The following is a 22,800-nucleotide window of genomic DNA, read 5'->3' as shown; positions in this document are numbered from 1 at the left end:
GCCATTAATGGTATGTTTTGTAAATTTAAAGGGGTGTAAGGTTGGTTTTATAACTGTTACCTTAGTGGGGATGAGCTGTCACCCACTATCAAATAAATTAATATAAAAAAAACATAAAACAAAAGATCCAACAAGAAATTTCAAGAACCACTCCTCTTCATCAACTTTTAGAGCAAAGCAGTGGGTCTTTCTTCTTCTTCTAGGGTTTGGAAGAGAGTGGGCTAGTGGTTGCTGGCAGTCAACCAACATCAGGTAATTTTTTTCTATTCTTTTAGTTTTATTTTTATTTTTAATTTTTATTTATTTTTTTACTCTCTCTCTCTCTCTCCTGAGTTCTCTCTCATAGCCTCAATAATTTTTTCCTATGCTTTGTGTCCACACTTTTAGAGCATGCAACTATTTCCTCTCTATTTCTTCTCTCCTTTTTTTTTTTTTTTTTTTTTTTTTTCCTTTTCTTCTCTCTTGGATTCTCTGTCTCCAGCAACTCTCTCCTTTCTCTCTCTCTCTATTTTTTTTTTTTTTTCATTTACCCTTCTCTATTGGACTTTGACTGTCTCCAGCAACTCTCTCTCTCTCTCTCTCTCTTTTTTTTTTTTCATTTACCCTTCTCTATTGGACTTTGACTGTCTCCAGCAACTCTCTCATCTTTGTTTTTTCTCTGCTTTTTTTTTTCCCTTACCCTTCTCTCTTGGACTCTGACTATCTCCAACAACTTTTCATTCTCTATTTTTTTTTTCTCGAACTCTGACTATCTCACAGCAACTCTCCCCTATCTTTTTCTTTATTTTCTTTTCCTGTATTTTTCCCTTTTCTCAAACTCATTACTTCACTCAATTTTTAGAGCTTAAACCATAGTAAATGATACATAGTTAGCTTAACGTAGAATCCTATTAAATGTATTGTATTGAGTTTTATTTTATTTTTATATGTAGAATGACTTCAGATAATGGGAAGAGAAAAGATCTGAGATGGAAATATAATTATTTAGCTAATGTTGAAGACAAAAATTCAATGACTTGCCTCTTTTGTAATGAAGTCACAAAGAGAGGGATACATAGAGCAAAGCAGCATCAAGTGGGGAATTTTAAAAACACTACAAAGTATTTAAAATGTCTTGATCATGTTAGAGAAGAGCTTGCGCATTATATGGCAGAGAAGAAGAGTGAGAAGGAGAACTATGACAAGATGCCTGATTTAAATGATATAGATAATATGATTGAAATTGAGGGTGTAGATGATGATGAGGTAGAGGAAGTGGAAGTTATCCAAAAAGGGAAAAAATCATGCTCTAGTAAGAGAGGGGTTGGTAATAGCACCCAAGTGAAAACTGTGAAATTAATGTCAAAGTCTAAAAAATTGAAAGGTCCCATGGATTCTTTTGTGACATTAAAGCCAAAAAAAGTGGTTGCGCTTAGGAAACAGGGTAAGATGAAGCAAACTAACATCAATGATAAACTTGACAAAGAGAAAAGAGCACAAGCTTGTTAGTATATTGGTCGGCTATTTTATCTAGTCGGTATACCATTCAATGTTGCTCGTTTAGATGAATGTAAATGGGCAGTTGAAGCTATTGGGCAGTATGTTCCAAATATGAAGCTTTCTTAAAAAGGAGGTGGCTTACACAAATGAGTTATTGAGTGATTACAAGGGATCTTGGAGGAAATATGACTGTTCTATTATGTCTGATGGGTGGACTAGTAGAACTTGATAGGCCACAAATTGAATGACCCCTTGTGATAGAAATTAATTAATAATTAGCCAAGTTATTAATTAATCAATTTATCATGCAAACGCGTGGTAGTACAAAAAAATCACCAATAAACTAATTATGCAGTGGAAAATAAATAACACGGTAATTTGTTTACGAATGGGGAAAACCTAACGGCAAAAACCCCACCGGGTGATTTTCAAGTCACCACTCCCGAAACTCCACTATTATCACAACAAGCGGTTACAAGTAAAGGAATCCCAAGTACCTTACCAACCTACAGTTGAACCCTTACCCTAATACTTAATTGGACTTATTCTGTAGTGACAGTTCCCCTTTCTGATGCACGGTTCCCAAGTACGTGACTAACCAATTGTGCAGATCCCAGTACGCGACTTCAATCACCAATTAAGAAGATTGTTGGTTGCAAAATTCTTCAGTTCATCCACACGATGAAGATCAAGAAGATGCTTGGTTACAAAACCCTACGGTGCACATACACAACAACTTCTTCAAGAGAAAGAGATGAACTAGGGCAAAAACTTTGTCTCCAGTCACAATTTGCTTGAATAGAGTTTACTCAATGCTTGTGCAACTTGTGAACTGTCTGACGGCCCTTAAAACAATCCTTTTATATGTCTAGGGTTAGGAGAAAAGAAAGCTCAAAGACATATTCACGGATCCCAAGAAAATCAGATCAGAATTCTGAAATTCTTAAACCTCGACAGATAGGAGGTGTCGAGCAGCTGTCGAGTTTTAATGAATTTGCACTATCAGCTTCTTTTCTTGGACAGACTTGAAGGCTTCAACACTTGATCTTGAAACATGGTTTCTTGAAGTATTTAAACACATCCTAAATCTACCCAAATACAAGTAAAGTGCATTTTGTCAAAGGATAAGCCAATTACATAAAATAGTGACATATGTTCCTAACAAGTGAAACACATATGTCCTAACAGAACCAATAGGGCCTTGATGAACTTTTTGGTGAATTGCCCATCTGGAACCATGTCTATGAAGTCAATTGATGCATCATCTTTTATGAAAACTGGGGAAAAAACTTTTGAATTACTTGATGCATTTGTAGAACAGATTGGGGAGGTTAATGTAGTCCAAGTAATATCAGATAATGGATTTAATTATGTGTTTACTGGGAAGTTGTTGGAAGCAAAAAGGCCAAATTTGTATTGGACTCCATGTGCTACACATTGCATTAACCTTGTATTGGAGGACATTGGGGAAATTCCTAGAATTGCAAAAACTTTGGAAAGAGCCATTCAATTGATTGGATATATCTACAACCATTGTGTTAAATATGATGAGAGAATACACAAACCAAAGAGAACTGGTTAGGGCGCTGGGAAAATTAGGTTTTGCACTTCATATCTTACAATAAAATCTATTTATAAGCAAAAGCATAACCTAAGGGTCATGTTTACTTCTGAGGAGTGGGTTCGTAGTAGATGGGAAAAGGAAGCAAATGCTAAACGAGTAGTAGAAACGATTTTGATGCCTTATTTTTGGAATACTATAGTTTACATTCTTAAAGTTATGGGCTCTCTTGTTCGAGTTCTTTGCGTTGTTGATAATGAGAGAAAACTAGCTATGGGTAACACATATGAGGCAATGGATAGGGCCAAAGAAGCTATTATAAAAGCTTTTAATGAGAATGAAGAAAGTTATTCATATATTTTTAAAATCATTGATGAGAGATGAAAATGTCAACTACATCAACCTTTGCATGCAGTGGGTCATTTCTTGAATCCAGAGTATTTCTATTTTGATCCTAAGATAGCATTAAATGAAGAAATTACAGCAGGATTGTATGCTTGTATACAAAGACTAGTTCCTTATACTGAAATTCAGGACAAGATCATGGTTGAGCTATCCATGTATAAGAAAGTTGAAGGACTCTTTGGCATTCAATTGGCTGAAAGATCTAGAAAGACAAGGGCTCCAGGTAAGAAAGCATTTATATCTAACTTATAATGACTAGAATAGTGGCACTTTTTACAAATAAAAAATTTGACTTCTATGATATATCATATATCATTACTCATGCTTATTTTTTTAACATAGCTGAATGTTGAAGTTTGTATGGGAGCTTAACTCCGAATTTGCAACAGTTAGCTATAAAAATCTTGAGCTTGAATTGTAGTGCATGTGATTGTGAGCATAATTGGAGTGTGTTTGAGCATGTGAGTTTTTAAGTATAATAAGTAGATTTTATCCTTTGATGAGCTACTTTATTTCATAGAAAATTCCAATGGTTTAATAATCCACTAATAGTCTAATACTTAGTTTTCATAAATGCTTGTAGATTCACACAAAAAGAAGGAATAGACTTGCACAAAAACGACTAAATGATTTCGTCTTTGTGAAGTATAATCAAAAGATGAAGGCACGATATGATAAGCGTGATGTTATCGATCCCATCTCCTTAGATGAAATAGATAAAAGTAATGAATGGTTGTTAGGGGAAACGGGTGCTGAACCATCTGTGAATGTTGAAGATGAGTTGGTATTTGATGATGATGATGATAGTTTGACATAGGGTGTAGTGGCAAGAGCTGTTGGTGTTGGAGAACCAAGGAAGAATACTAGATTCCAAACAAAATCAAGGGCAAGCTCAAATGCCTCAACATTACAACCAAATATTGAAGAGGAAGATTTTGACTTTGATGAGACCGAGGAAGAGAATGTTGATGGTTATAAATTTGGTTCAGGAGGCTTTGAAAGTGATGGAAACTTGAGTGAAGAGTCTGATGATGACCTTTAGATTAAAACTAACAACCACGCTCAAGCTATTAGCCTATTAGAATGTTCAATCTTCAAATGCTTTTGTTGAAGTTCAATGTTTTGTTTAGGAGTTTTCTTCTTTCTAATATGAAGTTATGAACAATATTTTGGTTTAATATTCAAATTTAGATGATATTTGGATGGAGACTAATTTTTAAATGGTGATTTATGGTTAATATTCAGACTTAGTTGATATTTGATAATTATTTAGACTTAGTTGACTGTTGATATTTTGATATAGACTAATTTTTTAGTTGGGATTCAAACCCAAAAATTGGTTTTATAGACCAGCTCCTATCCATTAGGAGCGGAATTAGAATTGTTTATATAATATTCTTATACATCAAATACATTAGATTGGAACCCTATATGTAAAATAACAATATTTAGAATTTGGCACCTCGTTTCACTTAGGCTAGCGCCTTTTTGGCACCTCATCGCCTCGGGTGATACAAGGCCTTGGCGCCTTAAGGGCGCCTTTCGGCTTTGACTACCTTGGTTAAATGTGAGTCATGTGATATTATTTAGTGTTTTACATTTTATTTATTTATTATTTTATCTTGAAAAATGTTTAGGATTTCTGTGTTTGTGATTTTGAAAATAAAATGAGAAATCAAGAAAACATAAAATTGATTTTTCAATATTTAATATTTATTATTATCATTATTTTCAGATTGGGTCATGGTTTAGCCCCTTTAGATTGGGCCCTGAGGAGGCATGGTGGGGCGGGTATGGGGGGCAAAAAAGCCGTTTAGTTAACTGGGTGAGTTTGGGTAACGGGGGGCGGGTGGCGGGTCGGGTTTGGAGATAAAGAAACCCGCTCTGTTGCCATTCCTACTTGAATGCACTGCACCCAAATCAATAATTTTCTTTGTAATTTCCAGGATGTTATTTACTTATTTTGCAATTGTGAGAAAGAGTATATAACTCCTGTCACAAAGAATGCAAATATATCACAAGTTGAAAAAAGAGAGTCCTTCAAGGAAAAGAGTTTAATTTAACTCATGTCACAAAGAATGCCAAGGTATAACAACTTGTCAATACTGAAAAAAAAGTCCTTAGCAACAATAACAACAATCCTTAATCTCAAATTTTTAGGGTTGACTATGAATTCTCAACAAATTATTTAGAGACTCATAAAAAGCAATACAAAAGAAAAAAAAAAAAGGAAAAATTATATTGTTCTATGAACAGGGATTGATTCCCTTCAAATCCAACGAAAACATGAAAACAAAAAGAAAAGAAAGGAAAAGATAAACAAAAGGGCTAGCTAGGTATTGCTTAAAAAATAAAAAGTTACAGAATCCGTCTGTCTTTCACACAAGATCATCTCCAGAAATAGAGAATATTTCCTCTTCTAACGAATTACGGCAAACGGGACAAGTATACTTGTGAAGCATTAGCCAAGTATCAATGCATGTTCTATGGAATTCGTGGTTGCACTTGGGAAAGAGTCGGCTGCATTCACCATCCTTGATTTCTTCCAAACAGATCGCACACTGGTTGCTGCCACCATATTTTGATGTTCTCTTATGGTTTTTCTTGTTGCTAATAAGAGCGGGCATAACTTTTTCTATTTCATGGCTCTCGATTTTTGGTTTTGTTTCTCGGTGATTGCGATGTATATATAGACAACGAAGTATCAAAAACAAGTTCAAACCAACAGCTACTGCAGGAAGGACGCTTGAACGATATTCATAAGCAAGATGATGAATAGGAGAATTCATTGTAATTCCTGGATTTTTTACTAGCGACTGGTTTGTGTTGCTTGTGTTTTGGATTATATATATCGCGAGGTAGAATCTATATATAATTTTAACACAGATTAAAGTGTTTTCCTAGTTAAACTTGTTTTAGATTTCCTAGTCAACCAAGGTAAGTCGGTCATATGAAGGTTTTGACAAAACGCAAAAAAATAGACTCGTGCCACTAGAGTGTCAAAATTTACAATCTCTCAAAAAGAAAAAAAAAAAAAACTTTAGTGTATGTTTAGTAACTATTTTTCCCTCTTACTGTTTTCAAAAACAATTTTCTATTATTGAGACTAAAAAACTTGTTTGACAACTCAAAATAGACAGAAAACAAAAACTGTTCTCAAAACTCAATTTGTGAAGGAAACTGAAAACATGCAAAAAACTGTTTTTAATTTCTAGTTTTCAAAAGTCAATGAAAACGCATATTTAATTTAATAAATTTGTTTCATTTAATGAGTTATTATTAGAGTTCAAATTCTAGTAACAACATATTTTAGTATTTTCTATTTTTTTCTTCAAAGAAATTTTTTTTTTTTTTAATTTCAACTAACCAAACAAGTTTTTGATTTAAAAAATATAATTTTTTTTTCTTTATATTTTCAAAAACAAGTTTTTGAAAATAGAAAACAAAAACTATTATCAAACATAACCTAACTTTTTCTTACTCTTTTATCAAAATTGAAATTAAAATTAATAGTTTTTTGGAAATATTCATTACTAAAATCCATTATTCAATATACTTAAAGTCAAATATTGCCAAGAGAGACAATAACCATCTCAAACATAATATTTCTTCTTATATTGATTTATTTGAATTTAACATTTAAAATAGCTTTTGATAAATAAATGAAAATAGTCCAATTAATATATTAGGTTATATAAAAAGGCTGGATTCTTTTTTCTAATGCATGTATCACATATAAAATATTAACTAACAATACATATCTACATTTGCGTATGTAGGCAAAAGTTATCCAAAATAAAAATTGATAAAAAATCATATTTAAAATTGATTATATCACAAGAAAAATTAAGTAAATTGCCGATATTACCAATTGAAAATGAATTCTTTGCAAAACTTGAACAAAAAAGCATATAAGTAGTAATCTTACATCTCAAAAAGCAATAAAAAATACCAAAATATAAATTTTATTCAATTAATACTTAAAATAAGAGAATGCCCCTCTAAAAATTGTTGCCTTAGGTGCTAAAATGTGTTGAGTTGGTCCTAAATTGATCCCGATTATTGTGGATTGCAAATTTGAGTAAGGTTTGAAATAAATTTGTTTGAAATTGAATTGAAGTATTTGACAAAAATGACACTATTTAGAATTTAAAATTTTCTTTAAAAAAATTATTTTATATTTAAAATACTCTACGCATATGAAAAATCTTCATAAAGTTGTTAAAAACACACAAATATCAAATTGATAGTTTTGGAAAGAAGTGTTAGAGGACCATCATTGGGATATTGGAAGAAACTAATAATACTTCACATAAAATAAATTAAAAGAAAAAGCCCATTAAATTGTCGCCAATTACCTATATTATTATTTGAATATGGAGAAAATCGTCAGTAAGTTGCACGGTCCTGACGTGCTCAAGACAATATCTGCACAACACAGAACAAGAAGACCTTAAGAGAGTACCGGTATGGTACCGGCCAAATACCCTCTGAAAGTTAAGTTAGAAAACTTCTCACAACCCTAGAGTGCTAGAGTTGGGGTCAATTATGCGTATCTTGTTTTCTGAGGGTTTTGAGGTTTTTATAGTAGTGTAGAACGGACCTCCGTTTCTTGTGTAGAAAGGTGTTTCCTTATGGAGAAGATCATCATAAATGTGCATATATTATGAGATTCTTCCCACGTTGGGATTTCACTAACTGAGGTTAATCATGGGGCGCAAGATATTTCCATTTAGAATTCTTTGGAGCCTACTCAAAACAATGTAGGTGCCACGTAGCTTTTGATATCTGTCTACCTTGCATCCATGTGACTTGAATCCGTCTATATCAAGGGACTAACCGTCTACCATGGGGAGGAGTCCGTCCATCATGTTCCCTATCCATCCGATCCCCCATTTGTTGCCTTATCCCGGACAGCCCACTAATTTAGTACCGTTAGGTTTTCTTAAGTGGATCCGTCATCCCTCATTCTATACTCTTCGTTATTATTAATTTTTTTGATAAGCTATTATTTTCTTGTATATATAGAAGATTTTAGTTTATTTTGTATTCCTTAGAATTTCTTTTAAATCTGGACTCTACTTTGTATGCCGTGAGGCTAACTATTATCACCCCTACTATTTTTCCTATTTAATTAATGAATAAGTGTTGGTGCAAACACAATAATAATGGAAATAATACACAAAGAGAAACTGAAAAGTACTTCTGAATATTATTAATATAAAGAAAGGAAATATACAACACTATTTGGACTGAGGCGCGGCACTCGTTCTCTTTAAGGAGATTCAAGCCCTTGGTTGGCTAAACTTTGTAACCGGTGCAGACCTTCTTTGACTTGTCTCCCCCAGGATACAACAGCCCAACAAGTGTCGTATGGCTAGAACAACTTCTGCACAAAGTGTTCAAGCCCAAAGCTCCACCAAAAAGAACATCCTTCCTTGTCAACAATCTCTATATTTTTTCTAGTGTGTATTGTGTATTGCAGTACCCAATTTACTACCCAATTGTGTATTGTGTATTGTGTATTGTGTAATAATCTCTCACGAAATTACTACCCAATTTATTCTGTTTAATTAGGTCCAATTATTCTGATGTAGTGGGTGTTACAAGATTAATTGTTAGATATTAATCTGATGGGCTGGAGTTACACGATTAATGGTGAGATAAGGAGTTTCTGAAGAATGAATAGGCCCAAACGGGTAGTCCATTAAGTGAGTTAATGGCTCTTCATTGTCCATAATAAAAATGGAGTGTTAATTCAGGCCATTATTAACATAAAGGAAGAAATTACACTCCATTTTGTGTAATATTCCTTTGTGTAATATTAACATAAAGGAAGAAATTACACAACACTATTTGGACTGAGGCGCGGCGCGGCACCTCCACTCTTCACCTCCCCCTTGCGCACGTATCTAGCCCAATATCTGAGACAATTCATGTTAGCCCATTAATCACCACAATTAAAAAGAATAAAATAGTCTCTCTCCTTTTCAATGTGGGATTAAACATTTTCACAACTCTTTATCTTCCATATTCACTCCTATATCTTTACATTTATGTTATAACATTTACTCATTTTAATTATTTAATATTAAAATGTTCCAACAATAAGCAATGAAGTCATTTATTAATATAAAAAAAAGGAGAAAATTTCATCAAGTTGGTTTTATAAAATTAAACAGAAACATTTTCTTTCATTAAATCATGTGTAATAACCATTACACTTATATTATTTAAAATTAGGCCAAATTCCTAAACTAACCTTTTGAGTTTTACTATTTTTCATTTCAATCTTCTAGGTTTGCATTTTAGTTCTCTAACGCACTGTTTGTTTCAGCAACGATGTTTTCTAGAAAATGAGTCATTTTCCAAGAAGCATTTTTTATAAAATTATCTCATTTTCCAATGTTTGGTAGTAATTTTAAATGAGTTGAAAAACAACCTCCTAACTTCCCTTATTTAGCTTGCTGTGAGATATAATTGTTTTCCAAAAAATATTAATGAAAAACAATCTTTAAAAATAAGCCATACCTTTTATGTTGGCCAAAGATAGTTTTCCTTTAACTCATATTTTTTTTATACTACTAAACACTGGAAAATACGAAAAACTATCTTTATACAAGGTTTTCTATCGAAACAAACGGAGCAGGAATTTTTTAAGTAGACATCCACTGTTGCAGTTAAATCCCCCTTATTTAATATTTATTTTTTTAATTATTATTTATTTCTAATTTATAAAAAAGTTAATTAATAAAAAAGTCCAGAAATTAAATTAAAAAAAAAACAATTGCCATACACGGTCCCCTCCCTAGTAAAATAATAATAACCCATCATTCCCAAAATCCCTACACTAATTCAGAGAGAGAGAGAGAGAGAGAGAGATCTAGGGTCTGTTTGGATAGAACTTATTTTGCTGAAACTAAAAATACTATAGCAAAATAATTTTTAAATGTGTAAATAGTGTTGTGGGACCCATTTTTAATAAAAAAGTGACTGAAAAATGAAATTTGTGGGTCCATGAACAGTACATCTGTGCACTGTTCATGGTTGACTTGTTCAAATAGTGCGGCTGGAATTAAGAAAAAAAGAAAAAAAAGTCAGAAAATGCAAACGCAGCACTTATAATTTGAATCCAAACTCCCTCCTATTTTCAGATTCTCTAGGAAACCCAAAAACAAATCTACTTCGGCAACTCTAGGGAGGTATTTTCAACGTCTTTGGCTGCACTTCAGTGTCTCTAGGCTTTACTTGGTTTGCTTGATTTTAGTCATCACCAAAATACTTGGATTCTGTTATATTTTTGGTTCAAAGGGGAAATTGATTTGCAACTAATGAAATAAAAAAAAAACAGAAATTGAAAATCCTTTTTTTTTTTTTTTAACTTACCCAATCGAGTAGGGAATTTGGGGATGATGGGTTATTTTTTTATTTTATTTTACTGGGGAGGGGACTAACTGTGTATGGAAGTTTTTTTTTTAATATTTAAAATTTCTAGATTTTTTTTTAATAAAAAAAATTAAAGTTTTTTTAATAAATAAAGAAGTAAATATTAAATTAGGGCAACGTGGCGTAGTTTTGAGAATTTAACGGCAACAATGGATGCCTACTTAACAGAAGACTAAATTATGGAGTTTTAAAACTTAGAGGATTGAAATGAGAGATTACAAACTTAGAGGATTAAAATAAAAAACAATTAAACTTAGAGGGTGAGTTTTGGAATTTAGCCTTGAAATTAAATATTTTTTAAACTTTTAAATCAAAATTTGTTGGGAGTAACCTTGTCAATAACTCATGAAAATTTAACAAAATATGATTTTTATCTTTTTTTTTTTCTTCTGAATATGAAATTTTAAAAAATATGATAGTTTTTAATAAGCTTTTACAATGATTGAGCTTGTATATGGAGCTATTTATATTATACCATTTAATTAAAATATAATTTTGCAAGATTTTAATTAAGGGTTTCAATACAAAATATAATTTAAAAATAAATAAATAGATAAATAAATATATATGTATATATTTAATGTATAAAATTGTGAGGCTTTAAAAGTTAGGTTCAGTTAGTAGGTGACCTTAGGACATTTCTTTATGAATCATTTAAGGAAAATTTTGATATCACTATAAAAAAAACTTGTTACTTTTTTACTTTCCAAATAAAAATTTCAAAAAGTATTTCCTAAACAATTGCCCTTAGGGCGTTGTTATCAAAATCCTAAAAGGTTTGTCATTCTTAGAAGTTAACAAAAAGTCACAGGCTTTGATTTTATATATATTTTCTAATTATAAAATCTTGAAAGTTATAAAAGTTATTAATATTAGCTTTTATTATGAATGAGATTGTATATGAAACTATTTATTCTACCATTTAATGAAAAATATGAAGGGTTTAAATATAAATCAGAATTTAAACTCAATTAAAAATATATACTTAAAAGTGTGAAGTTTCAAAAAATTGTGTGACAACGTTAGAAGAAGTCAAAGGTTTTGGTTCCATTATTCTATATATATTCTAAACAAATTAAAAATTACATTAGAGCAGAAAAATAGCCTTTTATTTTATTGATGAATATAAATAATTGTAGAAAAAATAAATTGTATATAAATAAATTAATTAAATTCAAATAAATTAAATACCAAATGTCACTATTATGTGCATTAACATATAATAATAACACAATTAATAGAAATATAGTAATGGTGAAAGCTAAATTAAAATCTTTTCTTTTGCTTAAGGATGATAAAGTAGAACATGTTGCAAAGTTTTAACCAATCATAGCATATGTTCTTCTAATGGAAAAAAAAAATCCATACATTCTTATATTACTCATTCTCTAAATGCAAAATAATTTTTTTTTTTTTGATACAAGATAGAAATTATACTTTAGTCTAACCTAAGTGTATATGTGTGTGAAACTCCATTCTAGAAACTTAAATCTTGATCCTTACCGCCTGCACCCCACAAGAATTTTGTACTTATGGAGTGATCATTACGTTAAGGGTGCACGATGGTAAATAATTTGTTTTTGAAAGAATAAGAGATTTCACTAAAATTATTTCCTAATATAGTTTTGGCAACATATGGTTTACATTCTCATAAAATTAATGATTTATAATAGAAAAAAATATAAAAGAAAAAAAAAGTGATACTAATACCTTTTTAATTTTTATTATTCGAGAGTCACAATCTTGGGGAGGAAAGATATGAATACAAATCCTCTTTTCATTTTTTGTGTTTTAATAATCACAACTTATTATGTATTTCTTTTACTCTCCTTAAAAAAGAAAAAAAAATTAGACACATGACATATAGAACATGCTTGAGTGTAATTGATCTACATACAACAGGTGTTCTCAATATGTAGAAGTCAGAACATAATTCATTTTCCTTTCAACTAAACATCACACTAACAAAAACAAGTGGCCAATCTTCAGCGCTTGGCATAAACTAAACCATATCCTTTTACATTTTTGAATCATAAAGAATTTTTATGCAATCATCTGATATCGGTGGTTTTCATCAAAATGTACTAAGTCAATGGGCACATCACAAAAATTAAAAGTGAGCTCTCAACATAGATACAATTACAACAACCCCTACTCACAAACACGCATGCATGCTGCATTAATCCATCCCAATCCACCAACCTCCGGAAAACAACCCAAATCTCTCTGAAATCCACATGGCCATAGGAAAATCTCCAATCCCGAAATCCTAATGCCTTAATTCTTTACTTATTCATAGCTCCCACCTCCACTTCTCCTTTCTCTTTGGTTTCCAAGCAAACAACCTAGCACCACCTAGAAGCTGAAATTGGTTGATGTCTATCACAAACAGCCACTATAATTTGGTAAAACGCCAGCCTTTTATATACTAATTAAAACCATTATTAGGGTTGTAAATGAATCAAGCTGTTTATGAATAGTTTGTGTCGGCTTGAAAAAATATTTGTTCATGTTTGTTTGTTTAGCAAATAAGTCAAACTCAAGCCTAATTTTAGGCATGACTATTGAATAAGTCAAGCTCAAACATAATAGTGTATTCATGAATATGTGACTCGATTTAACTATTATAATATTATATATAGTAACTATACTTGTCTAAAAATATACTTGTAAAGATTTGAGATTGAATTATATAAGTTTGTATGTAGATTAATATGATATCTAATTATTATTCGTAGTTTATTGATAATATTAAATAGTTTATTGTAATAAAAATCCATAGATTTGTAATTTAGTCATAATTTTACAATATACAGGAAAAGAATAAGTTAATCTAGCTTATGAACAAGCTTGAACATGTTCAAAAAGAAAATAAATCAAACATGAGCATTTAATCTTGTTTGAAAATAAGCATAAACTCGACTTGTGTTCAAAACAAAACTAAATAAATAAGTTTGAATTTTTAATATTCAAAGGCTTAACTAGTTTATAGTCCTAACTGTTATTGTGAATTGTCACTATGAACCCTTGAAGTGCCTTTACCCAAAAGCAACCGATCACCCATACATGGATGGATTTGGGATTTGAACTCTTGGGGGGGGGGGGGGGCTCAAAGTGAAAGTGTCTGTTGGAGCATTTTAATATTAAATAATTAAAATAAATAAATGTTATAACATAAATGTAAAGATGTGGGAGTGAATATAGAAGATGAGGAGTTGTGAAAATGTTTAATCTCACATTGAAAAAGAGAGAGACTATTTTATTCTTTTTAATTGTGGTGATTAATGGGCTACCATGAATTGTCTCAGATATTGGGCTAGATACGTGCGCAAGGGAGAGGTGAAGGGTGGAGGTGCTGCGCTGCACCTCAGTCCAAATAGTGTTGTGTAATTTCTTCCTTTATGTTAATAATATTCAGAAGTATTATTCAGTTTCTCGTTGTGTTATTTCCATTATTATTGTATTTTGAATCCACGAGGGTCCCTTGAATCCACGAGAAGAAAGAGTCTAAAATTCACCAGAAAATAGAAAGATAAAAGTTTGAATTTTATTGATTGAATAATTGTTAAAAAACGTCTACAGACTTAGGGCCTATTTAAAGGCCCTATAAAACTTGACAAATAAGAAAATATATTCTAAAATAACTCCTAATTAATACCTAAACATAATAGGAACCAAATTTGAGCACCTAAAAATAAGGAAATAAAACACCTAAACCTAAAATAACGTTTTTTAAATTAAAATATCAAAATTAAATAATTACAAAAATTAAATTGTAAATTTTGTCCTACATCATATTTCCTTATCACTCTATATATATGCACCAAACTTGCCATGGAATATATATAGGCGAAACTATAATGTTGGTCCCTCAAGTTTACCATGTATGCGCAATTGGTCCCTCAAGTTTGAATCGAGCATAATTAGTCCCTCAAGTTTTAAAACAGAGTTGTATTAGTCTTTTTACTAACTGTTATTAATGGTGTTACTTACATGGTTAACGGATCAATGACTTGATATTTTTTTAATGATGTGACATTTATTATTAAAAAATTATAAAATAAATTTACACAAACAATATTTCCAACCCAGTACCAAATTAAAAAAAATATTTTTTACTGACTGTACAAAGCATTGAGCTATCGCCATTGAGATGCACTTTCATTCTGAGCCCAAGGAGGAGGCTTATCTAAATCTGGCCTAGCCCATGAAGGGATTTTACTTTCTTCTTCTTCCTCAGTCTTCTTGTTGCTTGACTCTTTAGAACTTTCAGTCAGAGCAACCACACAAAACTTACCACGTCGTGGGTTTCTTTTTGCTTGGGATAGGAATGATCTCGGGTATAATGGATTTTCTACTCTGGGAGTGAGACAATTATTATGTAGTACTAGTATTCGATTTGAACACAACAAGCTTGCTACCACGCTTCTAACTTTAATATTGCGTTGCGTTGGACTTGGCCCTTTCTTTTGTTTCTGTAAGTCAAAAGAATCAAGATAAGAGGTCAATTGTATGTATGTATGGTGATAAATAAATAAATTAAACAAGGAAGGAAAGAGATATGATATCATATGAGACATTGAGGAGGAGGAGGACAGGGTAGAACCCGGGTTGTAAATATTGTTTGTGTAAATTTATTTTGTAATTTTTTTTAATAGGAAAATATCACGTCATTAAAAAAAAAGTCACATCATTAAAAAAAAAAGTCAAGTCATTGTTCCGTTAGCCATGTAAGTAACACCGTTAATGACAATTAGTAAAAGGACTAATATAACTCAGTTTTAAAACTTGAGGGACTAATTGTGCTTGCTTCAAACTTAAGGGACCAATTACGCACATAGGGTAAATTTGAGGGATCAACATTGTAGTTTCGATAATATATATATGTATGTATGTATATATTGAAACACATTTGAATGTAGAAAACATTTTTTTGTTTGTTTGTTATTATTCTAAAAAAACATAGCCGTTCTAAAGGGATAAATTTTGAAATGTTGCCAGTGACGTTATTGCTTTTATTTATTAATTTAAATTTTAGAATTATATATATGGGACTAATTTTGATTAATGTATCCTGATTCCTTTCATTTATCCATCACTCTCTCTCTCTCTCTCTCTCTATATATATATATAAAAGCTAATGACGCTTTCATCTTGATAATTTTGAGAGAACGTCTAGAGATTATCATTTTGAGTCTCGGAGAGATCAATCTAAATTAATTACTCGTCATATTATATAATTTCCACACAAAAAGAAGCTTTGTTTATGTGTCAATGCATAAACAATGCACATTCTTGTTTGTATACATCAACCAACCCCATATTGTTTTTTCCCTCAAGACAAAGAGGAACCACTTATTTAAGGATTAAAATGGCTTTCTATCAATCCCTTTTCCTTTCTCTTCCTTTCTATGTTGAACTTTTGGAGAGACACAAACAATCAACATGTCGTCAAAGTAGTTAGGTTAGCAATAAGATTGTTTCTTTAGGAACGTGGTAAGAACAAGAAGTACTTGTGTAGGCCTTTCTTAAAGAATATGACACTGGCAGAGGATCTTAAACTGCAGGAGACACCAAACTGTTCTAAAAATGTGGTCATAGTGATGGATGGGATGCAAGAGTTCACAACTGAGCCTTTAGAATGGGCCCTCAAGAATGTTATCGATGTCAATGAGCGATGCTAATCTCCTTAAATGTTACTTTGTTTAGTTTTTGTTAAAAATAAAGGAGAAATAGAAAATTGCAATTTGCAGCAGGGGCGACGTTGTGTTCAAGCCAGGGGGTTCAAATGAACCCCCTGACTCGTCAATTTTTAATTTTATTTTTTATTTTATATATATATATATATAATTTTTTTTTTTAACTTTTGTTTTGATCCCTCTAAAATAAAAATTTGAACACTCTGACCTTAAATTTTATTTAAACCCAACTAAAATAAATTTGAATATAATCATCTTAATGCTACTTTCACAATAAAAATGTTTTATGGCAAGCTATAACTGGTTTTTATTTGGACCCATAATTAATATCACTTTTTACCTACCATTAACAACTTACCACCTAGATTTTGTTATAAAATTTTTGTGAAAGTATTGTGTATTGAATATTATTTTTTTAAAAAAAATCATTTTTGCTCCTTTGTTAAAAATATATATGTATATTCTTTGCAGAACTCTGACTTACTTTACTTTACATTTGTGATTCTTTCCCATTCTTTTTATCTCTCTTTCTCTCTTCTGTATTTTCTTAGCTTTTCTCTTTATTTGATCAAATTGTTTGATAAATACTCTATAGATTTTCAAGTCCAAGAAGTTTTTTAGTGCTTGCTCAAATTCCAAGAGAGAGATCACATGTATGATTAAAAAGCCATACATGATTCTAAAAAAAAAACCATACACTTCAAAAGCAAAAACTTATATTAGTTACCATTTTTTTTCTTTGTTTCACATTACTCCTAGTTCTACTCTTAGGTGTGTTAGTATTCTTCTTTATCATATATTTTTATTTAATTGACAATGCATATAAATATAATAAGTTATTATTAATTTGACAAAAATTTATGATTGATTATTTAATTATATTTGTTGTCTTACTGATCTTTAAATTATTAATAACTTTTTTATATTATTGTACAATATAGTTGTATTATATACTGAATTGTATTTAGAATACTATTTTAGATTATTGTATATAATATGGAAGTTGTATGTCAAGAAAAAAAATCATTTTATTTTTTATTTACTCTCATGACAAATTTCTTGCTCTATCATTGTTGAACCCCCTAGAAAAAAATCCTGGAGTCGCCACTGGTTTGCAGAAGCAAGAGAGAGAAGGAAAGAGAGTACACAAGTGTTATGTGGTTTGATTTGACGCTTTGCATCCATAGCAAGACAGACTCAGAATTTTAAACTAGCGGGAGCCAGAGTATAAAGAAAAATAAAACTCCAAATAGGCATTCATATAGTATTAAAAAATTATAAATACACAAAATCTTTGTTTCTAAATATATTAAAATGCAATCATTTACTAACAAAGACAAAAACAAAAACAAAATAATGTATTTTTTTAATACTAGGCTGGCTGAGAATTTTTTTTTGGTTGAGGTTAGAGCATTCATAGTGGTGATGCTAAAATTTTTAGCTTTTAGCACCTCAACAAGTTACTTTATTTATTTTACCACCTCACTTTGCAATACACCCAATATCAAATGTTTTATTTTTTTTATCACTTCATTTAGAATAATATAAATAACTCATTAAAATAATAAAGGAAGAGAGAGAATTTGAGTTTTTTAATTGAAGGAAGAGATATAATCTTAATAAAATATTTAATTTTATTTTAATAACTTGCTACAATTAACTGATATTTATACTAGTTTACTGTAGTTGCAAAAAATTTAGGATTCTTCAATAACACATGATTTTTTGGTTCTTTGGTGATAAAATGGTTTTTTTTTTTTTTTTTTGGTTGTTGCTAAAATACAATTACCATTGTGAATGTTTTTATTGTTTTTGTTAAGCTTCTGGGTTGGATAGTTGCTATTTGGGTGTGGCTAACTTGGCTTATCAAGGAGAAGGGACCTATGGTTTCAGAAGGGGCCAAATACAAAAATAAAATATATAATAACTTAAAAAAAAAAAAAAAGATGTACACTGCACTACAATTGAGCCTCGGGCCATTACATAACCCGCAAATACTATCAGACAACAAAGAAGAAAGGAGCAGAGAATAAGAAGAATGAGAAGAGGAGTAAAACGACACTACAAATAAGCTAAGCTACAAGTCTACTTAGAAGAGCAGCTAAACGGCATGTAGTCTTGGTTGATTATTTAACTCAGATTATGTCACACGTATTGTAACTAACTCCCACACGTGTTGTAACTAACTCCATTAGTTCCTTCTCCCTTTTCTGTTATTCTTTCAGTTATTCCGTTGCTCCCTGTTTTGGGTATTTGATTTCAGAGATGTATATAAGCTTGATGTATGTACAGATTCATTCAATACAAGAATTAGAGAAAGTTTCTTATCTTTTCTCTCAATTTCTCCCTCTGTTCTTCCTGTGTGTTCACACATTTGTTTCTTCCTTTATTTCTATTTTGTTACAAATACATTATCTCTAACAGTATGTTAATTTACTTGGGATTTTGTAGTCTCTTCCAAGACATGGCTTGATGTTTGGATGTTGAAATTGAAAGACTTACGTCTTATAAAAGAGAAAAGTGCGTTGCGGAGTGATGTCAAATATCAAAAGCTTCAAGCAGTCGTAGAACTTTGCAGAAAATATAGGGTATCGACAACTCTTACGCTCTTGAAAATTTTTGCTTTTATATATTGTTCTTCGTTGTTGTTGTTATTCTTGTTAGTTCTACGGCTACTTACATTTGAAAGATCAGTTCTTTATGAATATTATACTTAATTTTGAAGAATGTTAATCTATGCAACATGCCATGTAGGTTGTTCCACAAAAGGAGGTTGTAATGGGTTATCCCTTGCGACTATTGGTGGTCGAGCAAATCACAGGTCTTCATGCGACATGGGTGGTGTTCGATAGGTAGGCTAGCTACTGCAAATTCAAAATGGGCACAAGAACATATTTGATATTTATTAAAAACCTATTTTTACAATTAGAATGAAATTTTACTTTACATTAAACAAAGGATAAATTTTTTCTTCCAAACTGGTTTGAAGAAATTGCTTCTAACATTTTATATGGCGATTCATAAAATCATCCGTGTGTTAAATCGTATGACGACTCATTAAATTTTAAACACATTATGTGACTCATTATATAAATTATGTGGCAAACTATAAACATAGATAATTAGTTTAATTTCCACAATATTTTTAACATGAGGTAAAAGAATTTTCTTCCAAACTGATTTATTAGAAGTAAACTCTGCCTTTAAAAAGAGTGTTAGGCTTTCATTTTTTCCCCTAATTTGAAGTTCATTGCTTTGCGTTCCATGGTTACAGACATCACAGAAAGAATTCCATATAATATGGTGATGATGAACGAAGAGGGAGGGGTTGACATGATCAGAGGCCGGCCTATGATTGATAATTTTCCAGGAGAATCACCAGCCTCATTAGTACCCTCTCCACAACTCATCATTTCTAAAGAATTGAAGGAAATTCTTGAGAAAGAAACTCAAGAAAAAAACAGGATGAAGATTTGAAAGGAAGTTTTCTTGTTGTTGGCAATCTATTGTGAGACAGAGGGTAGAAGATTTGAAAAAGCTGTAATAAATTATTGCCAGCATAATTTCTCGTGCAAGGAGATCATAACATAACATTACTTTGTACTACTATTGTAATAATTCAATTTGCTGGCATGCCTTCTGCTATTTTGTTGTGTACTTTTATATATGTTGGGGTTGGCTTCGCTTTGACAAAGTCGTTTCTGGTAGAAATATCATAGTAAAACAATTTTCTCAAAAATAGATTTGAAAAAAAGGCAACTGGTTTCATATATAATAATATATTAAAATGGAAGAACAATCAATAATCCAAATTAAAATCTAATTGCGCTCCAATTTTATGCCAAATAACCTTTGTATTGATTTATAATTTGATGATAAGTGGTTTTAGATCTTTGGTACGTACTAAACGTTCAGGGCCATTACTTGTTTTGTAATCAACTATAAACTTTTAGGATTTAAATCCTTTGAAATGTTTCTTTTTATCATAATAATTCATATCGATCGAGGTCAAAATTGTGCGTCCTTTTAAATAAATACATCTTTCACATATGTGTGCTTGCATTGCTGGACCATGGCACTTTTTTGCTCATGAGGTCATAGTTGTGTCATGAAGAGATCATTTATAGACTTTTTATACAGACACCACAACGAACTGACGAAGAGACATGCACTAATTGTGTGATCGGCTGAAGGGGGACAAATATTCACTTGGATGCGCAAACAAATCCGCACTCAGAAGAAGGGAACAAATCCAATCCTTCGTGAATAAGTGTTTGGGATTAGTGACCCTCAAACCCTTATCACTTGTCACTTTCCAATGATGTCTTTTTATTATTATTTTCCTTTAGATTTTCATTTTTCATTATGTCTTAGTATGATAGAAAAGAATAATTCTTACGATGAAGGGGATCGGAGGCTATAAATTTTAAATCATATTGTACCTGTAAAAATTATTTATAGTGATTAGATTTTAGACATTTATTTGTATAAGGGGAAAAAAAAAATACTATAATTATGAAATTATTGATACACACGATATAAATGAAATAGACCTCTAATTAAATTGTCTCTATGTGTAGTGCATTAAGTTGCTGAGATTTGCGAGTAACAAATGACAAATAGATCAATATATTATTGTTAAAGCCAATACAAATTATACTATAATAATCTTATAAATTGGTATTTATTGTTAAAGTTTTTTTTTTTTTTTTGAATCATTTTTAAAGCTAAATACATGACAAAAGAAAAATTAATGATTTTACTTGATATATGATTAATGTGGCACTTATAATTACAATTGTTGCTATATTAATTTGTAAACATATTTTGCAGTAAAACTGATAATAATTTTAGCCTTTAACACTAATAAAAAAAAATGTTGAGGGAAGTCACAATTATTAGCTTAGTTAATTATTCAGTGAAATCTGTAGCCAAGAGCAAATGGAGTCACAATATCATGAAAGTCTGAAGCTATTCTACTTTTTGGAGTTAATTTGATTTTGCCACAATATTACGTGATTTCATGTCAGTTAGCCCATTATATTATTTTCATGCACATAATGACGTAACTCTCTAAATAGTAGCCAAATCCATTTAGGAACGAGAATTATCTTAGAATTTTTATTATTTAAAATGCATAAGCCATAATTAAATAACAAGAAAATCACGAATGCGATATTAAATATGGAAATTTTTTAAGAGCATCTATATGGCATATTACAATACTTAATTATATAAGTTATAAGCTTCCTCCTACCCTAGTTAACCTTATTCATAAATATCATGGGTAAGAAGTTTCCTTTAGAGGTAGTTTGATAGTTGTATTTTCAAGGGATATAGCCACCATGGTCACCACCTTCACCACTCCCACCACCTACTCCATATCCTGCCCCATGTTCACCTCCAACACCATAGCCGCTTCCACCACCAGAGCCGCTGCCTCCACCAAAACCTCCACCAGCTCCTCCACCACTGCCATATCCACCACCATGTGCTCCACTAGCACCATAGCCTACACCACCGCCACCACCACTCCCACCGCCACCTCCTCCTCCTCCATAGCCAGCGCCATGCTCTCCTCCTCCGCCATAGCCACCACCATGACCTCCTCCTTCACCACCTCCATAACCAGCACCATGCTCTCCACCTGCACCATATCCGACACCTCCACCACCGCCTTTTCCTCCACCACCACCATATCCTATTCCATGTTCACAACCTGCTCCATATCCGCTACCTCCTCCTTCACCACCTCCATAACCAGAACCATGCTCTCCTCCTGCACCGCCGCCACCACCGCCTTTTCCTCCTCCACCACCACCACCATATCCTGCCCCATGTTCTCCACCAGCTCCATATCCAGCACCACCTCCTTCACCACCACCACTTCCATATCCAGCTCCTCCATCACCATATCCTGCCCCATGTCCACCACCGCCACCACTACCGTATCCTCCACCATGTCCCCCAGCACCTCCATAGCTCACTCCACCACCACCACCACCACCACCACCACTTCCATAGCCAACAACACCATGTTCACCTACAGCTCCACCATAACCTCCAGCAACATTTCCAATGAGGACTCTAGTTGCAGAACAAATACCTACAACCAATAACAGAAAGAAAAACACACTAAGAACTTTGTATGTTGTCATGTGAATGTGTTTGAATCCCACAATTGCTTCAAATCCATGGGAAGGATGATAT

At 31.8% G+C, this 22,800-nt stretch overlaps 3 protein-coding genes across 4 annotated transcripts; 1 reads left to right on the top strand and 2 right to left on the bottom strand.

Moving 5' to 3' along the window:
• Positions 1-933: 933 nt before the first annotated feature.
• On the top strand, positions 934-3,061 carry LOC115970123. The gene is made up of 3 exons (XM_031089795.1): positions 934-1,423; positions 1,514-1,577; positions 2,668-3,061. The coding sequence occupies exons 1-3, from the start codon at positions 934-936 to the stop codon at positions 3,059-3,061; spliced, it is 948 nt and encodes a 315-aa protein (XP_030945655.1).
• A 2,762-nt stretch (positions 3,062-5,823) lies between these two features.
• On the bottom strand, positions 5,824-6,234 carry LOC115970122 (E3 ubiquitin-protein ligase ATL76-like). Its single transcript, XM_031089794.1, has one exon. It carries the CDS (start codon positions 6,232-6,234, stop codon positions 5,824-5,826), a length of 411 nt encoding a protein of 136 aa, XP_030945654.1.
• A 15,463-nt stretch (positions 6,235-21,697) lies between these two features.
• LOC115971852 (glycine-rich cell wall structural protein 1.8-like) lies at positions 21,698-22,800 on the bottom strand. Of its 2 annotated transcripts, XM_031091931.1 has the most exons (2): positions 22,408-22,800; positions 21,698-22,377 (listed from the first exon to the last, which is right to left on the bottom strand). In XM_031091931.1, exons 1-2 carry the CDS (start codon positions 22,746-22,748, stop codon positions 21,918-21,920), a joined length of 801 nt encoding a protein of 266 aa, XP_030947791.1. In that variant the 5' UTR covers positions 22,749-22,800; the 3' UTR covers positions 21,698-21,917. The 2 variants fall into 2 exon arrangements, with proteins under 2 accessions (XP_030947791.1, XP_030947790.1); XM_031091930.1 differs by having other exon boundaries at positions 21,698-22,800.

The sequence above is a fragment of the Quercus lobata genome, chromosome 12, assembly GCF_001633185.2.
Source record: "Quercus lobata isolate SW786 chromosome 12, ValleyOak3.0 Primary Assembly, whole genome shotgun sequence".
Taxonomy (NCBI): Eukaryota; Viridiplantae; Streptophyta; class Magnoliopsida; order Fagales; family Fagaceae; genus Quercus; species Quercus lobata.
Note: the sequence above shows the minus strand (reverse complement) of the source record. Positions and strands in the feature narration are given on the sequence as shown.